General features: G+C 32.9%; 3 protein-coding genes across 4 annotated transcripts; all 3 read right to left on the reverse strand.

Annotated features, from left to right (window-relative positions):
* Window positions 1–580: 580 nt before the first annotated feature.
* Window positions 581–5125, reverse strand: LOC131014898 (uncharacterized). Its single transcript, XM_057943046.1, has 7 exons — window positions 4985–5125; window positions 4678–4898; window positions 2981–4033; window positions 1854–2048; window positions 1618–1769; window positions 975–1085; window positions 581–874 (listed from the first exon to the last, which is right to left on the reverse strand). Exons 2-7 carry the CDS (start codon window positions 4840–4842, stop codon window positions 811–813), a joined length of 1740 nt encoding a protein of 579 aa, XP_057799029.1. The 5' UTR covers window positions 4843–4898; window positions 4985–5125; the 3' UTR covers window positions 581–810.
* Window positions 5126–6240: 1115 nt separating this feature from the next.
* On the reverse strand, window positions 6241–11286 carry LOC131014923 (pectin acetylesterase 8-like). Its single transcript, XM_057943101.1, has 13 exons — window positions 11162–11286; window positions 10888–11018; window positions 10097–10179; window positions 9872–9998; window positions 9515–9594; window positions 9277–9363; window positions 9023–9147; window positions 8826–8886; window positions 8667–8720; window positions 8465–8542; window positions 8205–8310; window positions 7965–8110; window positions 6241–6536 (listed from the first exon to the last, which is right to left on the reverse strand). The coding sequence occupies exons 2-13, from the start codon at window positions 11009–11011 to the stop codon at window positions 6435–6437; spliced, it is 1173 nt and encodes a 390-aa protein (XP_057799084.1). The 5' UTR covers window positions 11012–11018; window positions 11162–11286; the 3' UTR covers window positions 6241–6434.
* A 1152-nt stretch (window positions 11287–12438) lies between these two features.
* LOC131014945 (protein trichome birefringence-like 34) lies at window positions 12439–16360 on the reverse strand. 2 transcript variants are annotated; one of them, XM_057943128.1, is made up of 4 exons: window positions 15995–16360; window positions 13993–14741; window positions 13720–13881; window positions 12439–12806 (listed from the first exon to the last, which is right to left on the reverse strand). In XM_057943128.1, the coding sequence occupies exons 2-4, from the start codon at window positions 14022–14024 to the stop codon at window positions 12464–12466; spliced, it is 537 nt and encodes a 178-aa protein (XP_057799111.1). In that variant the 5' UTR covers window positions 14025–14741; window positions 15995–16360; the 3' UTR covers window positions 12439–12463. The 2 variants fall into 2 exon arrangements, with proteins under 2 accessions (XP_057799111.1, XP_057799112.1); XM_057943129.1 differs by lacking the exons at window positions 12439–12806; window positions 13720–13881 and having other exon boundaries at window positions 14567–14741.
* Between the last annotated feature and the right edge of the window lie 13 nt (window positions 16361–16373).

The following is a 16373-nucleotide window of genomic DNA, read 5'->3' on the forward strand; positions in this document are numbered from 1 at the left end:
TGCCACAAAAATTCCTGTGAAACCAGTTTTATAGTGAAATCAGCTTCACAATGACATTACTTCAACATATAAATGACACTTTTAAGTGTCTGTTGAAGTAGTGTTATTATGAAACTAGTTTCACCATAAAACCGACTTTACAAGAGATCCACCTGGGGTGCGTGCACACACACAGATCTCACACAAATTTTCTCAGTCATTTACCTTATCATATAATCTAATCATTTCATTGAATTTACAAATAAACATACATATTTTCCAGATATCCTCATTCCTCGCTGTGGACATGCTGAAAAGCCTCATTAATTTGGGATTTGTAAGTTTTTGCTACTAAAAACAATTCACAAAAATAAACACTTTATAATAGTGAAAAATAATCACTTATTTGTGGTAGTGAAAATATATGTATAGTTTGGTCGGATATCACATTTTTATTATAACAAAATTTAACTACAATACTCGCTGCAATTTCAAGTGCAACCGGAAAACATAAAAAATTACAGCCTTAATTTTATGATTTTTTTTTTCTTTATAATTCAAACCGAGTCCCACACATTATAGAGAAAAAACGTTAGGGGCAGAGAGGGAAATATGTATTTTGGATATTCCAATATAAGGAGCTGTTGAAAAGCCAGATGCTATTACACAAACCGAGCAGAATGATTACTATTTTAACGCTGTAAACCCAAACCTAACAACACAGAGCAACAACACACAAACAAAAGCAGTGGAAAGGAGCTAACTGATCCTCTCTCCATAAGCCAAAACGAGCAAGTTTCAGTTGGTCTTGCAAAACATGTGATGTTGCCATCAACAACTCCCTGTAGTTAGCGAGTCAGGTCGGCAGATGTCCCGTCTACACAGCGGGCATACCCTGAGACAACAAAACGGTTACCTCGGGTCATTGATGCAAGGACACAAATTTCGACAATCATCAAAACATCAGAGGTGACAGCATAGGTTAGAAGAAACACCTGTGGATTTCTTTGAGCCATTTATCGATGCAGGCTCTATGAAATTCATGATGGCAAGGTAGTATCCGCATGCTGTCTCCATCATCGTACTCAACAAGACAAATGTAACACCTGCTCGGGATTAAGGGACGTGGGTCATAAATATCAGAATATCAATTCAGAATAGCATTTATAAGAAACAATATCACGTTCATGTTTCTGATTATATGAACTAAGAAAAAAGGGGCGTAATTAGCCACATTCTAGATCACTGGCATGTTCCTCAGACATTCCAGGGCTGCAGATGTATTAGTTCCAAAGGATTCATGACATTTGCCAATAAAGCCTCTCTTCTCTATATCTTAAAAGAAGTCCTTGCAGGGAACAAAAATTACATAACAGAATACCAAACTCGTTCATCAAATTGTTTCTCAGTAGAACGAAATAATTTGTCCTTTGACTACTCTACAGTGAACCATGGTCGTTGGCACACATGCATCTAGCCTTGCCCAACATTAGATGAATGGTTTTTAAGAGCCAAGGAAGTTAAAGAAATTCCAGGAAGTGGGATAAAACTGAATTTCAAATAATACTCGTCAAGGAGGTAAAAGTGATCTCATCTTAGTCGGAGGGCTAAATAGTGCAAGTACGATCAGTCACTTACTGTGCAGTATCTTCACATGACTTCCTTTTGAATTTACTAAATATCTTCAAAGGCAGGGAGTCCACCACTTCAATAGGCGCTGGAACAGATCCAATTGAAGAAACAGAAGGTCGAGACAAGACGACAGATTGCTGGTGAATTTCATCCAGAACCTAATTAAAATGAATGCAACATATTCACCCCATTTTAGCAAGGAAAAAGACATGTGCATCATACATGGAGATCTGTGACATTACCTCAAATAAAGCCTCTGCTAGCATGACAATTCTTGATATGCTAGCCCTAGCATTAGCATCATCATTTGAATTAGCCTCACGAGCAGCAACGCGGCAAGTACAATGACCTCCTTGATGCTGACCAGATAAGATGCAAGACCTCTCCTGAGCAGACAAGTTTTCAAATCGGCTTCCAAGTCTCTGGAGTGCACGCACCTAAGATAAGATTAGTGGATTGTTATACACAACATGGAAGACTATCCCTCTGAATTCCATAGTGACATTATTTGAAAAATGGGCAGAAAGGTCACTGTCATAAGAACTCGATAGCTTAAATTGCTTAGGCTGTATTATTCATGATATTATAATGGCTTCAAGCACTTATCTCAAATATCCTAAACATGGTTTGCACTTTGCAGGTTTCAGCCTTCAAGAATTATAAGAGAGATGCTTACGCATGTTTAGAAGCTATTTTGCTTCGCTATCAGGTTCCCCAAGCTCAAACACATACAAAAAGGAAGACCAAATGTGGAAACACTCAAATACAGATGCATAAAACCAAAACGTCCATTTTCTTGGTTTAATTTGTAGGTGTGTCCCAGAGATGAACTTGTCAAGGTAAGCAAAAACACTGAAAAATGATTATTACTAAAACTGAGCCCCTAATAGTAAGAAGAAAGCTTCTGCAGTTTCTTACTTGCATTACTAGAGTTTTGGGAGGAGAAATTCCAAGTATCAGTAGCCTATGCATGTATGTAGCTTACCAGTCTAACATGGTTGGCCTTCAGCCTTCAGGAATTCAAGGTTCACTTCATTAGTGATTACTTGAGCTAGTTTCATAATACTCTGGCTTGATCTTTTGTGAAAGTTAGTTCCAGCCAAACATAACTAGATAAACTAAAATGGGATAGCTTGTCAAATACATATATAGATATAGATATAAGTTATATAGGATAGGGCGAGCCAGAAGGAATGGTGGTTCTGGACCTAAATTGCCTTCATAAGTAATGTATGTATTAGATGTTGTACTCATGATGTCAAAAAATGAAATTGGAGGCACAATGCATGAAATTCAAGACAAAGCATCAGTTGCATTTATTAACAAAAATCAGAATTGTATTTTGAATAAGTGAAAAAGACTGAACTACCTGTGATCTTATTCTTCGCCGGCGCTCCATGAAATTTGATCTATGCTCCAGTAGATCTCTATACCTGGTCTCTCTAGCAGCTCGTGGGGTTCCATACGCATTATTTTGACTACCATAAAAGGGGTTAGGAAAACTGGATGGGACATTGTCAGAAGTGTTCTGATGACTGAAGTTATTATCATCGGATGTTGCATCCAGTTCTGCATGGCCTAAACCCTGTGCCCCAGTATTCTCATGAGTAAGCCTCACTTCCCTGTCTTGCTGAAAATTATATAAATCCAAATCAGAAGCAGCAGTTCTGCGAAGAACTCTGTCACGAAGCCTACCAACACTTAATGTTCTACTAAACCGAACATTCCGTTCAGCAGGTTCTCGAGCAAACCGTCTTGCAGCATGCCTTGTTCCATCATCATCAGTGTTTACATGATCTAAAGGTGAAAACAAATCCGGATTGCAATCTACTGTTGTATTATTTCTATTTCTCAGGATGTCTTGACCATTATTTAACTGTCGGCTATCTTGAAAACTTCCGGAAAAATCAGGATTTGAGTTAGATGCGTTATTTTCATCTTGCCTTCCAGGAGACCTACTGGTGAAGCAAGCAGGAAAAAAATCACAGCCTTGTGGCCTCTCATTTCTATTTACATAACTACTAGAGGGATCAGCACATTCTTCTTCTTCTTCGCCATTTGAAGTTGTCAGACCCATTGGAGGTGCAGGGTAAGATCTAGTGGAGCCCAAACTGTTACCTCTTGTGAGACGGAAGCTCAAGTTTCCAGGATTAATACTGAGGCGAGAAAGGAACCGGCTAGGAGGATTAAGTGACCGAGAGGAAAGAACCCTAGTACTGTTGCCTTCTCTAGACGCATTATTGGTGAAACTAGGCTCACCCCACTCGTGGAGCTGAATGCCGGAGTTTATACAGTTCAGATCATTACTCTCCTCAGCTTTATCTGTCCTGTAACATTCAGCTGAAACCGGACAAGAGCCTAATTTATTCTCACTTGGACAGAAGGCAGACTTTCCATTTTCTTCAGTCTGGCCGTCAGAGACCTGAAATCTCAAAATGATGTTACTTAGTTGGCATTTTCATAATGCTCATTAACCTAATGTAATACTTGTGAGCGATGAAATATCACAACTGACAACCATGCTTCTCATTCACATTAGTGTCTTTGAAACCCATAAACTGAAGCCAATTGGTAAATATACAAGCTCCCTCTCACATTCAATAAAAACAGAGCAATATAGCAACAGATTAAAGATAGACAAACTGATCACTGCAAATAGGTATCGAGTAAAATCCACTACCCTATGCCAATGTATGTCATCAAAATCAAATATTCCATCATTTCATGTTCTTACAGTACCCCAAAACCAAAATCTTCGGAAAGAAAGCCTCCTCAGCGGGTAATAGATGCAAAATCAGAATGCAGGAACAAATGCTTAACTCTACCAAGTTTACCACCATTTTCACATATTCACAATTTTAATCGCACATACCAAAACGAAGAGCAAACGCCAGATATTGAACTTTTGCTAGAATTGTTGCATAATAAAAATTGATCAAATTACATGCACACCAATTCCGCCATCTTCCAACTCAAACATAAACCGGATCTACACAAACAGAAAATCACCGGAATAAAAAAAGAAAAATAAGGAAATACCAGAATGCCTTAACCAAAAGAAATCACCTGCGGTTCATCACGATTATTGCAGTGAGACCGGAGACAGGACGACTTCAAAACTCTGCTTCGGCCGGATCGACTCCTCCGAACGGCAGCTCCAGACGACGACGAAGAAGAAGAGGAAGAAGGCAATTGGCCGTCAGCATTGTGTTTGCTACTGCTCAATCCCATTCTCTTTCATTCACTCGTCATTGAAACAAATGCTTAGCGAAGATCTGCCGCGATTACTGGCAGAATGTTGGATTTACAACATGTCCAGATCCAGAATTTGATGATAATAATTACGATTTAAGCTAACTGTATCAGTACTCACCAGCTAATGATTGTAGGCATGGCGTGGGGGTTGGGGTGGGGGTAGGGGCCAGGGGGAGCGTGAAATGTGGCAGTATTTGAGTATTTGGGGATTCAAAATTGGAAATTGGTCGGGACGCCATTTTTGCTGAGATATTGAGCTGTGACAGCATGGGGCCACGCCAGTCAGCCCAATTTCAAATTTTCAAATTCTTTTTCAACCATATTGGGCCATAATTGGGTCGATCTTATCGGCCCATTAAGCCCTACATTACCTTCTTATTGTTAAATATTTCAGTTTTGTAATAAATACTCCTCCATCCCAAATAATTGTTAATTTCTTATGAACACCGATATTTTAAAGAGTAAAATTATAGTGTAAGAATTTATGAATACATATTATTTATAATGTAAAATAATTACCAAAAAAAATGACGGCCCAAAAAAAAAGTCATTAATATTGGAACTGAGAGAGTATTAACTTGTTTTTGGGATAACCAGGGGGCTTAGCCCACTGGCCACCGGGTCCTCACTTAAGTGAAGTGACCCGGGTTCGATCCCTCTTGGGAGCGAATTGGAGATTGGAGATATAAGGAGCGAATTGGAGATTGGAGATATAAGGTGGATTTGGTGAATGGAGAGATAAGGTGGTTCTTGGAGTGGATGGGGAACTAATTTCTAACATCTAACATGACTTTGTCCGACCAAAAAAAAAAAAAATTAACTTGTTTTGGGATACAAATGTGAAATGTATATTTATTTTCTATATGTTCGAGGGAATACATAGTTTATGTATATTCATTAAGTTGGTTTTACCTTCTCCGTTGTCTATATATAAACATTTTCTTCTTGGGTTATACTCTCTCCATTCACGAAATGGAATCACATTTAAAGATAGATACGAATTTTAATCGTTAAAGTTGTTGTAAATAAAAATTAGACTAAATGTAGTACAATTATAAGAATAATATTAGTACAAAATAGTAAAATAAAAGTACATTATTATTTAAAAAATGGAATATATAATTCATAGTTAAGTATCTGAGAAAATGTATGATGTCATGGTTCAAAAAATTAAATAAACTCTTTTTCATAGAAAAAAAAGGGGATAAGTAGAACTTTTTTTTGTACACGGATGAAGTACTATTTTTTCGCTAGATACAAGAATACTAGTAGTAATTAATTACCTCCGGTTGTTGTCGATCTTTCTCCTCTCTTTCATATGTTTTGTACACCATAAAAAATATGCCACACACATTAATCAATTAAAATTAAAAAATTCTCACAACAGTGTCCAGCTTCAAGTAAAATACTACTCCTACTTATTTCAACAATTGGATCAATTCAATCTTACACCGATGGAAAAAAAACCGCAATTTCCTTCGCCAGAAAAATATAATAAAAATAAAAATGCAATAAACTATAAACTGTAATTTCCTGATTTATGAGTGACAGAGGAGACCAAAAACACATTAATCATAGGCTAAACAATTAAATGGAAAATCAGTATTAGTGTCTATTAATTTGACAACCCTCCGATCAAAGTACCAGTCTCCAACGGCATGTGAAATAGTCTGCCAGAAAAAAAAAATAAAAAAAAAATAACACATTAATTGGTATTTATATACAAGAAAATATGTAGTTCAATTCCCCTTACATTATTTATTTTCATTTCAATTTTCTATGTAGTGTTAAACTACACCATATATTCATTATTACATGTGCAATGAATTTATCATTTATTTTCTCAAAGTAAATAAATAATTTAGCCGATGCAATTAATTAATATCCAAGTGGACTCTTGATTGTTTTTTCAATCTTGACTATAATGAATATTTGAAAGATTTAGATTGTACGTAGTTTAATATGTATACTCTTTTATTGTGCATTACGTAGTGATGAATCAAGAAGTGAGCTTATTATTGCAACAAATCCGCCACAAAAGCTCCGCCGCCTCATGACCAGGGCGTAGCCAGGGGGGCTAGGGGGGGCTAGAGCCACCCCCAAATTTTGAATTTTGAATTTTTTTTTTTTTTATAATATGTCTAAAAATGTTGTTATTATTATTATTATTATTATATTTGTATTTTAGTAAAAAAATGTCTAAAATGTATTGAATGCCCCCAAAAAAATTTTTAGTAAATGTTGAACTATATTATCTATGAAAATGTTGTTATTATTATTATTATATTTGTATTTTAGTAAAAAATGTCTAAATGTATTGAATGCCCCCAAAAAAATTTTTAGGAAATGTTTTGAACTATATTATCTATGAAAATATTGTTATTATTATTATTATTATTATATTTGTATTTTAGTAAAAAAATGTCTAAAATGTATTGAATGCCCCAAAAGAAAATTTTAGTAAATGTTTTGAACTATATTATCTATAAAAATGTTGTTATTATTATGATTATATTTGTATTTTAGTAAAAAATGTCTAAAATGTATTGAATGCCCCAAAAAAAAATTCCCGGGACAGTTCAACCCCCCCCAAAAAAAATCCTGGCTCCGCCACTGGCCTCATCGATCTCTCTGGCGCCCTCCTCCTCTCTCATCTTCTCACCCATCTCTCTCGCTCTACACCGCATCTCCTCCGCAGCCCTCCCAAACACCGCACCATCAATCGCCGCTTCAATGGAGTTTTGGAGGGAATTCGCTGCGATGAAATCGTTGATGGAGGTGAGATTAATGGCGGTTGAGCAGATGTAGATGTGGAAGCTTTTCCTCGTCAACAATTTCTTCGCGAGTTGGAGAAATGGGAAGATGTGGCCGTGAGCTAGCCATGGAAACATTATGATTTTGAAGATACCTGAGTTCATCACTTCAATTTTTTTTTTTTTTTTTTTTTTTGAGGTTTGGATCTTTTGTGTGTCTAAGTGGAGATGTTTTTAGGAGAAATAGTTAAGTTCTGATGATTTTATTTCAAAACACAAATAAAGAAAATCATAGTAATTGCTAAGTAGAAATTATTTTAAAACGCATTATTGAAGTGGACTTGCCTTATTTCCTAATTTGGGTGACCCACTTGAATTCCAAAATTCATTTGATTCCATATAGGTATGAGCATAACACGCGTGGATAAATAATCCTCTTGATGGATTATCACCAATATTCATCAATGTTTCATGGAATGCCTTTCCAAAATCTGAATTTCATTTTCAAATCATATAGGATTATAATATGATTCTATTATAAAACTGAAAACATGCATAAATATAAATAAATAAATAAATAAATACCCTTTATAAGTTTCCTTTGAGGATGTGTGCATTTAGACAGATCCTTGGTACAATTTTTCCATCCCTTGATGTCACGCAGCTCCCGAGGTTTCAGATTACGCGTTATCTGAAGTAATATTTCATACATTTTAACTATGTTAATTAAGATTAAGCTAAGAAATTTATAGTTAAGATTTAGTAATCTATAATGGAATTTTAATTAAATTATAATTATAAAATAATTATGTATTTTCTATAAAATAAAATAAAAAGGAGCTTACTTGAACCCGATCAAAGACGCTATTTATTAAAAACAATGGCGTTTGGATATCTTCAACCAGATTTTCAGGAAATAGACACTGCAAAATATCAATTAAACACCGTTAAAGCTATGATAATTAAAATCAAGGGGAAAATATGTAAATGCATATCTACTTACTTTGTGTGTGAAGCGTGATTGTGTAAAAAAAAAAAAAAACTTACTAAACCGGATCTCATTCTTGACGTGCACAATTTCGGTAAGAAACTGGCCAAATTCTACCCAAAAAAATACATCAAAATCATAAAAATGCAAAGCTCGAAATTATTAATCATAATATTTGGAAGTTCAAATTAAAAGTTAAGGAAGGCAAGGATTCATACATGAAACCTAACAACAGAATTAAAACGCCGTTCCCTTTTACCAGCGTAAGGGACATTCTTTCTGTTAAATAGGCATCAAAAATTTAAAAACATATTAGTGCACAAAATTCTATATTATATTATATGTGTATAGTTTATTATCATTCCCTTTTTGTTAAAAAAATAGTTATTATTTACCCAAAAATTGAAAAACTTACGCTCGAATGAAGAAGCCAGCATCAGATACGCATTTTACTCTGCTGACATTACCTAAATTAGCTCGAAAATTATCACAATTTAAAATTGCAGATAATCCTCCCGCCGAGCCACCAACAAGTAGAGCCTATAATTTATTATGTTTGCAATTTCATTACAAAATTAATCTTCATAACTATAAGAAATAAATCTAAAAACAATGAGAAAGTAGAGATTGATTTCATTGGTGACAAATCACTAATAAATATAATCATACATTTTTTGCATTCTTCATTCCTTTCTCCAACAGCTCATTTGTTATTGCTCTAAAAATTCTTGACCCCCTAAGTTGGAGGTGAGGTCCCTGATTACAATAGTAATAAAGAATCCACATTATGATGTTATAAAATATTAAATATAAAAATAACAATTTGCACTAGTTAATTCAACAACAACAAAACAAAAAGGGTAAAAGAAAGAAATATCAAATGACATATTGTAAAAAACTAATTTACCAGATGAATTACCGCCGTATCTCCAATAAAAGACGAGCCATCGCAGTAGTGAACATGTACTCGATTCCAATTAAAAAAATCTGAGATTGCCATAATAATAATAATAATAATAATAATAATAATAATAATAATAATAATGATGATGACGATTGACTATTAATCAATGCATATTATGGGTCCATTAATAACATAGTACTAGTAGTCGTTACTAACTTATAACACAGTTAAAAAAACCTAAATTCAAATGATAAGTCTAGTGGTCATATTTTAACATGTACAATAACTATCACATTAATTAAGACACATTTATGTGCACATCAATAAATAAGTAATCATTTTCTTATATTTATAAATTACCTGGATTAATGCCACGGTTTGGACTAAGAATGCCACCAAAATTCGTAGGTTTAATATTCTTAGTGCTTCCAAGAGGACTCTTCCTTCTTTGCTGGCATGTTAAATAATTGTTACACCATCCACCACCCTATAATTATTTGACACCCCAAAATGATTTTTAAAACATTAGATCGTTGTAATTTTTTGGCTTAATATAAAATAAATCAATTTAGGTTGAGAGTTGACCATTAAATAAATTATCCAATTATTAACTCCGTCTCCGAATCCAAGATCATGGTGATAGCCCGCTGGGGATCCGTCGATACAAACTGAAATAGTGAAACAAATATTTTACTAACATTAGCATTTTCATCCCGTGCAACGCACGAGCAACGGATTTATACTTATATATTTATACAAAATTGATAACAACTCAATTATCATATTTGTAAATATAATAAGAAAATAATTTTAACCGAATATTGAAAAAATAAAGAAAAATCCACAATAATTAAAATTGATATTATGAAAAAGGCAAAATAAATATATTAAAAATGAAAATAATATAAAAATAAGAAAGAATAGATTTATTTGAAAAAGATGAGAAATGAGAGATTTTTTTTTAATTTTAATCTTTAAATGACATTTAAGTTTAAAATCAAATATTTACATACAATATAGTAATCAAATTAAAGCTCTGATCTTTTTAATTTAATATGCATATTAAATATTTCATAATTAGTCGAATTTCGTATTTTTAGAAAGAAAAAAAAAGAAGATAAAGAAAAAATAAATAATATAATTTACAAATAAACATTCAATTTTGTTATAACTATAAAATTGCCACTCAATTTTGAAATTGATTTCAAATTGAAATCTTGCATTTTTAATATAGTATAAATGTTATGGAGAATAACCAAATAATAGCAATTTTTTGTTTTCCAAAAGAAATATACCCAGATAATCGTATACTTGGATTTTTTTTTTTTTTTTTTTTGAAGACTATAAACTTTGTGACATAAGATTAGAATAATTACCTGCCCTTTCTGGTATTGCATCTGCAACAGATGTGAAGGGGACCTCGTTAATGTTAATCCCCTCACAATTAAGTATAATTAGTTGAGCAATTAGGAGTGATGCCAACAACGAGCCTCTCGCCATAGTCGATCTGAAATGTTTTTTGTATCTTTGTAAGTTGAAAGTAGTATTTCAAAGTGAAATAAAAAGTTGTCTACAATAGAGAATAAATATGAATTGCAAGAAAAAAAATATATATATATACTATAAAACGACCTATAGTTTGAACCTAACCTTTGAACTCTCTTCAAAGTCTTTCAATTCTTCCCTTTTTCTGATCCTTCAAAAACAAAATCCAAAATGTACAAATGAAGCCTTTATATATGAGAAATTTTAGGAGATATTTATGTAGAATAACCGTATTCATGATGAGTGTGTATATAGTGTCTAAATTATAAAAATAATTGGTGATTACGACCTTTTAGTCACAATTTTTTATAGAAAAAATCAGTTTCACACGCCATGAAAAATCAGCATAGCTAACAAAAAGTTTTGTCCTTACCCCCAATAATTTAATTAGCGGCTAAACATGCTTTAATGATATAATTCCAAATAATGGCTCTCATAATTGGAGACTCTCTTGGTTTTTTCTTAAAATTGTCAAGAAGCTAATAACTCAATTATAAAGTCCTCTAAAGTAACAACTACCATTTTCCTCAAAAAGAAAAAAAAAAGTAACAACTACCACCTAAAATATAATGAAAGGTTTACTCGTGATTATAATTATCAAAATCCTATCTTTATTTTGTTCTTTTCTTCAAAATGAAAATTTTCATTTCAAAAGCTACTAACTGATGCAGAATATGCGGCGCAAAATATGGGAGGAATTTATTTTCAGTTAAAGTGAGTCGAGTGATATTTATTTGTTTCATTTATTTATGTTGCCTTTTAATATGCCCATATAAAAAATTTCCTTTTGCTTTCCCTTCGTTTGATTAATAATGATTTATTTTCTTTTTTTTTTTTGTTTGTGTCATTAATAACGATATATATAGTCAAAAAATAACACTTATTTTACGTTATAAATTTTGTTTTACACCTCATCCTTATAAATGGTCCTTATTTACATTACATCCTAAAATACTTCATCCTTTATTCTAGTATTCAGATGAAGTGAGTTTGAACGAATAGAATATATAATAATAGTGGCTATTTCTTTTAGTGTTGCAACGAGAATATAATAAGATCATTCGGGCAATAACTTGAAAAAAGAAGAAGACAAAGTACGATAACTTCAAAAGCTCTTAATCAATTTTGAATTTCGATATCAGATAAATATCGAAATTTCTGCTTCATAATCATATCCAACTCTAAGCAAGAATTTAGCAGATTGAATTAATTTGCTACAAATCAATTTTGATTGGGACATCATTGCAATGTTTCAATAGTACTCGAGTTCATTTTGCAAATATAATGAAAGGTAATGATTTAATTTGTAAATGTTATTCAATCCAACAAGGAAAATGTGGGAAATGAATGATATGATAAATTTCATCTTAATTCTCAAAAAATAAAACTCATCTTCTCCCACTTTAATTAAGTGTTAATAATGTAATGGTAAAGAATGATATTCCACACATCAGGAACTCCTGGGAGACACCAATGAACACAGTCTGCATATTGTTGAGGGTTATTTATTAGACTCTCTCTATTTTTTAAGTATGATAAATTCCTAGACATGGAAACATGAGCATCTCTTCTATAATCCGATAAATGTGTTATATTCAAATACTGCACATGCAACCCTCTCCCCTTCAGCCTCTCTATTGTTGATTCTGCTATTCCCATCATCTCGCGATCCGTTTGAATGCTCCAGTAATCCTTCTTCGAAACCGGCTTCGTCTCGTTGTAGCATGAATGCCCGTCAAAATGTTCGCCGCTATAGTTTATAATAAAATACGAGAAATAATGTAATCTTTTCAATGGTATATTTCTCAATTGAAATAGTAAAGACAACTAGTTGTAGCTAAGTTGTAAAATTTTAACATAGAGAAAGAAAAATAAAATATTTTAAAATATTAATAACCTATTCGTTTTAAATTCATTTTTGATGATTTTTATACCATGTTAAATATTTTGTTACGAACTTAAATTTAAGATGTATATTGAATTTTTCTTCATAAATAAAATTTGATGTTATTTAAAAAAGAATTAAAATTATAAAAACAAACGAGAAAATAAAATAATAAAGAAATTGATGGGAGAAGAGAGAGAATAAATAGAGAAAAAAATGGAGGGAGAGAACTCCTCTAGTCCTCTTTTATATATTATCACAAAAACTTGACCCGCATCCTATAATTGACATATTCAGTTATACAAATGACACTGTTAATAATTGACACTATTCGGTTATACAAATGACGCTGTCTATAATTGACATTATTCAGTTATACAAATGACACTAAGACATTTTAAAATGTTATTGTGTCATTTTCAATCTTATAGCGTCATTTAAAATATTATAGTATCATTTACAATTATAGTGTCAATTGCAGAAAATGTCATTTATATTCAAAATAGTGTCAATTATACACCATCATTTTTATGCAATGTCATTTGTATAACTGAATAGTTTCAATATATTACAGACAATATCATTTGTATAACCAAATAGTGTCATTTATACGATTCGGATCAAGATACGAGTTTGAGCCAGGGTGTGGGTCAGGGTGCAGTCGGTTGCACCTAAGACCAGTTCATATATTATATAGATAACTTACCAAAACAAGATAACGCCAAATAAGATAAAAATTAGTCTATTGAATTGGGACCAAATTGAATACTATACTTACTTTGTGTGAAAGGGCGAAAGGCTCATGAAGAAGAGCTTTGTTTTGGTGCGATTGACGTTGAGCTCGAGCCAATCCGACCACGTGCGCATGCTTATTTCGTAATGACGAGCGTCCTTTAATACTACTTTGCTAATGGCGTCACTACTCCCAAATGATCCCCATCTAATCGTGTAATTAAACATTAATCAACACATGGAAAACGTGGTTAACATCAAATTAACTCAGACGTATATAATTGTATTCACTAATGACTCATGTTGAGAGAGTACTTACCGGAGAGTGATGTTGTACTTAATCCACCACATAAAGTTGTCGAAGATGAGTATGTCGGCATCGTTCCAATGCCTCGCATGATTTTCGATTGAATTAATTCTCAAAATTAAATTATTTCTTGTGTTATGGTGGTACGGATCGTCAGCGTTCGATTCCACCAGCAGCGGAGACCAATAGAACTCGATCGTCGCATTGTATTCCTTCAACAATAATAGTAGTAATAATAATATATAATGAGTAGTGTTATTTGCCAAAAAAAAAAAAAGTGGCACAAGTAAATGTTAAATACTTTTAAAATTGTTGGTTCAAATTTAAAAAGGAGTTAGTTAGATTGATTATTTTCTCCATATTATGGTTTTTAATAATTATTTTAACTTTTACTATTTATCCTTTTTTTTATTTTGAATCAAAAGGATTTAATTGAAAAACAATAAAATTTATAAAACTACAATGAAGAAAACAATAACTAATTATCCTTTTTTTTATTTTGAACCAAATTTTTTGAATAAATATATTTTTAAAAATATTTAACTATTTTTTGTCAACACACACAAACAGAATTTAATTACCCACAGTTGCATACAATACAAACAAATTATCTTTTTTGACGGTGGTTTTGTTGGACGATTGATCGAGAGAAGATTCAATAAGGCAAAGCATTGACGTCCATTGATTTCCTATTCAAAGAATCCCCCACGAATACAACCCTTTTCCCCCTTATTTTCTCCATCAATTTCCTCCCATCAAACCTGCTCAATCAAACGCACACATATTGTTACAAAATAAACTTTTGAAAATTGATTATTTAATTCGTCACTGCATAAACCCTTAAACATTAACTTTTTACCGCTCTGGTGCTTGGCCAACCCATGTATATAAAAAGAGAGAAAGATGAAAAACGCATTAATGAGTTTTGAACCCCTGTGGATGGTAATGAAAATATAACTCACCCATTGCACCACATCCTCTAATTTAACTCAAAATGAATTTTATGTCATGCTTACTAGGACGAAGAGAATAATTGGATCCAAATGTATGAGCCAGATGTCCAACAAAGGTGTCAAAGATGGCCTAAGCCGAATAGAAATCCGTGCCGGAGCTAGACCGACTCAGCCTTCCATTACGGCTCAAAAATGTAAGAGGGTTAATAGTATTTTATGTCCTCAATTTTCAACGATTTTCATAAAATTTATCGAACTTTTGTTTTATAAAAAAAAAAAACCCTAACTTTCAACATTTTTCATAAAATATCCTACTATAAAATTTGGTGACTGAAAAATGACTATCTCGCCAGAGAAAATCTTTAATTATAAACACGGTGGTGTAAGATTCATAATTTATCCGCAATCAATTTGAGGAGAATCATTTTCCCGTCATCAGTTCTTGTATAGCGGGACATTTTATAAAAAAAAAAGGGTTAATGGCCTGTAAAACCACGAACTTTGAACGAATTCTGGTTTTAACCTCTAACAAAAGATTATGCTTGTAAAACCACAAACTTTGAAATCTTTCTGATTTTGACTACGGGATAAATTTCCGACCAAAAATAGGTTGAGTTGGCAGCTTGAAATCCAGCATGTCTTAATCGACGATGACACAAAAATGACGTCTTTCTTTTAAAAAAGCAAAACGACGTCATTTAACTAAAGAAAATAGATTAAAATGTCACATAAGCGGCTGGAAATTTATCCCGTAGTTAAAATCAGAAAGATTTCAAAGTTTGTGGTTTTACCGGCAGAATCTTTTGTTAGAGGTTAAAACCAGAATTCGCTCAAAGTTTGTGGTTTTACAGGCCATTAATCCAAAAAAAAAAATGAAAGTTTATAGTTTTTTAGGAGAAACGAGAGTTCGAGATATTTCATAGACAACGCCAAAAGCTTGAGACATAACACACTATTAACCCAACGTAAGACATAGGATTTGTTTTTCGGAACCGGAATTTCGACACCTCTAAATTATCCATAATTTTGAAAAGTAAGAAACGAATGAATGTAGAGAGAACCTGGGAAGTTGACAATTGTGAGGCTTCCACGCCCATTGCTGATATTCAACATTCTTTCTACCATGTTTCTGACAGGCGAACTCATTCTTCATGAAAGAGCACTTCCCCTCCTCGTACAAAGGGTAGTTCACGTCGTCGAAAACCCATCTGCCTGAAAACAAATCGCACCCATCATTATCATCATCATTTTGTTTCTGAGGGTGGTGTTGATCTTCTAGAAGGAATCCAAATGTATCTACGAGATGAAGATTGTTCGTTTGATGAAGAGCAATGGTGAGCAGAGTTGCGACGAAGATGCTTCCTAGAAAAGCCGACTTCATCCATCTCATTTTCTCTCTTTCACAACTCATAATTAATCTGTTTTTCTGTTTTTGCTCTT

Source organism: Salvia miltiorrhiza, chromosome 3 (genome assembly GCF_028751815.1).
Source record: "Salvia miltiorrhiza cultivar Shanhuang (shh) chromosome 3, IMPLAD_Smil_shh, whole genome shotgun sequence".
In the NCBI taxonomy this organism is placed as follows: domain Eukaryota; kingdom Viridiplantae; phylum Streptophyta; class Magnoliopsida; order Lamiales; family Lamiaceae; genus Salvia; species Salvia miltiorrhiza.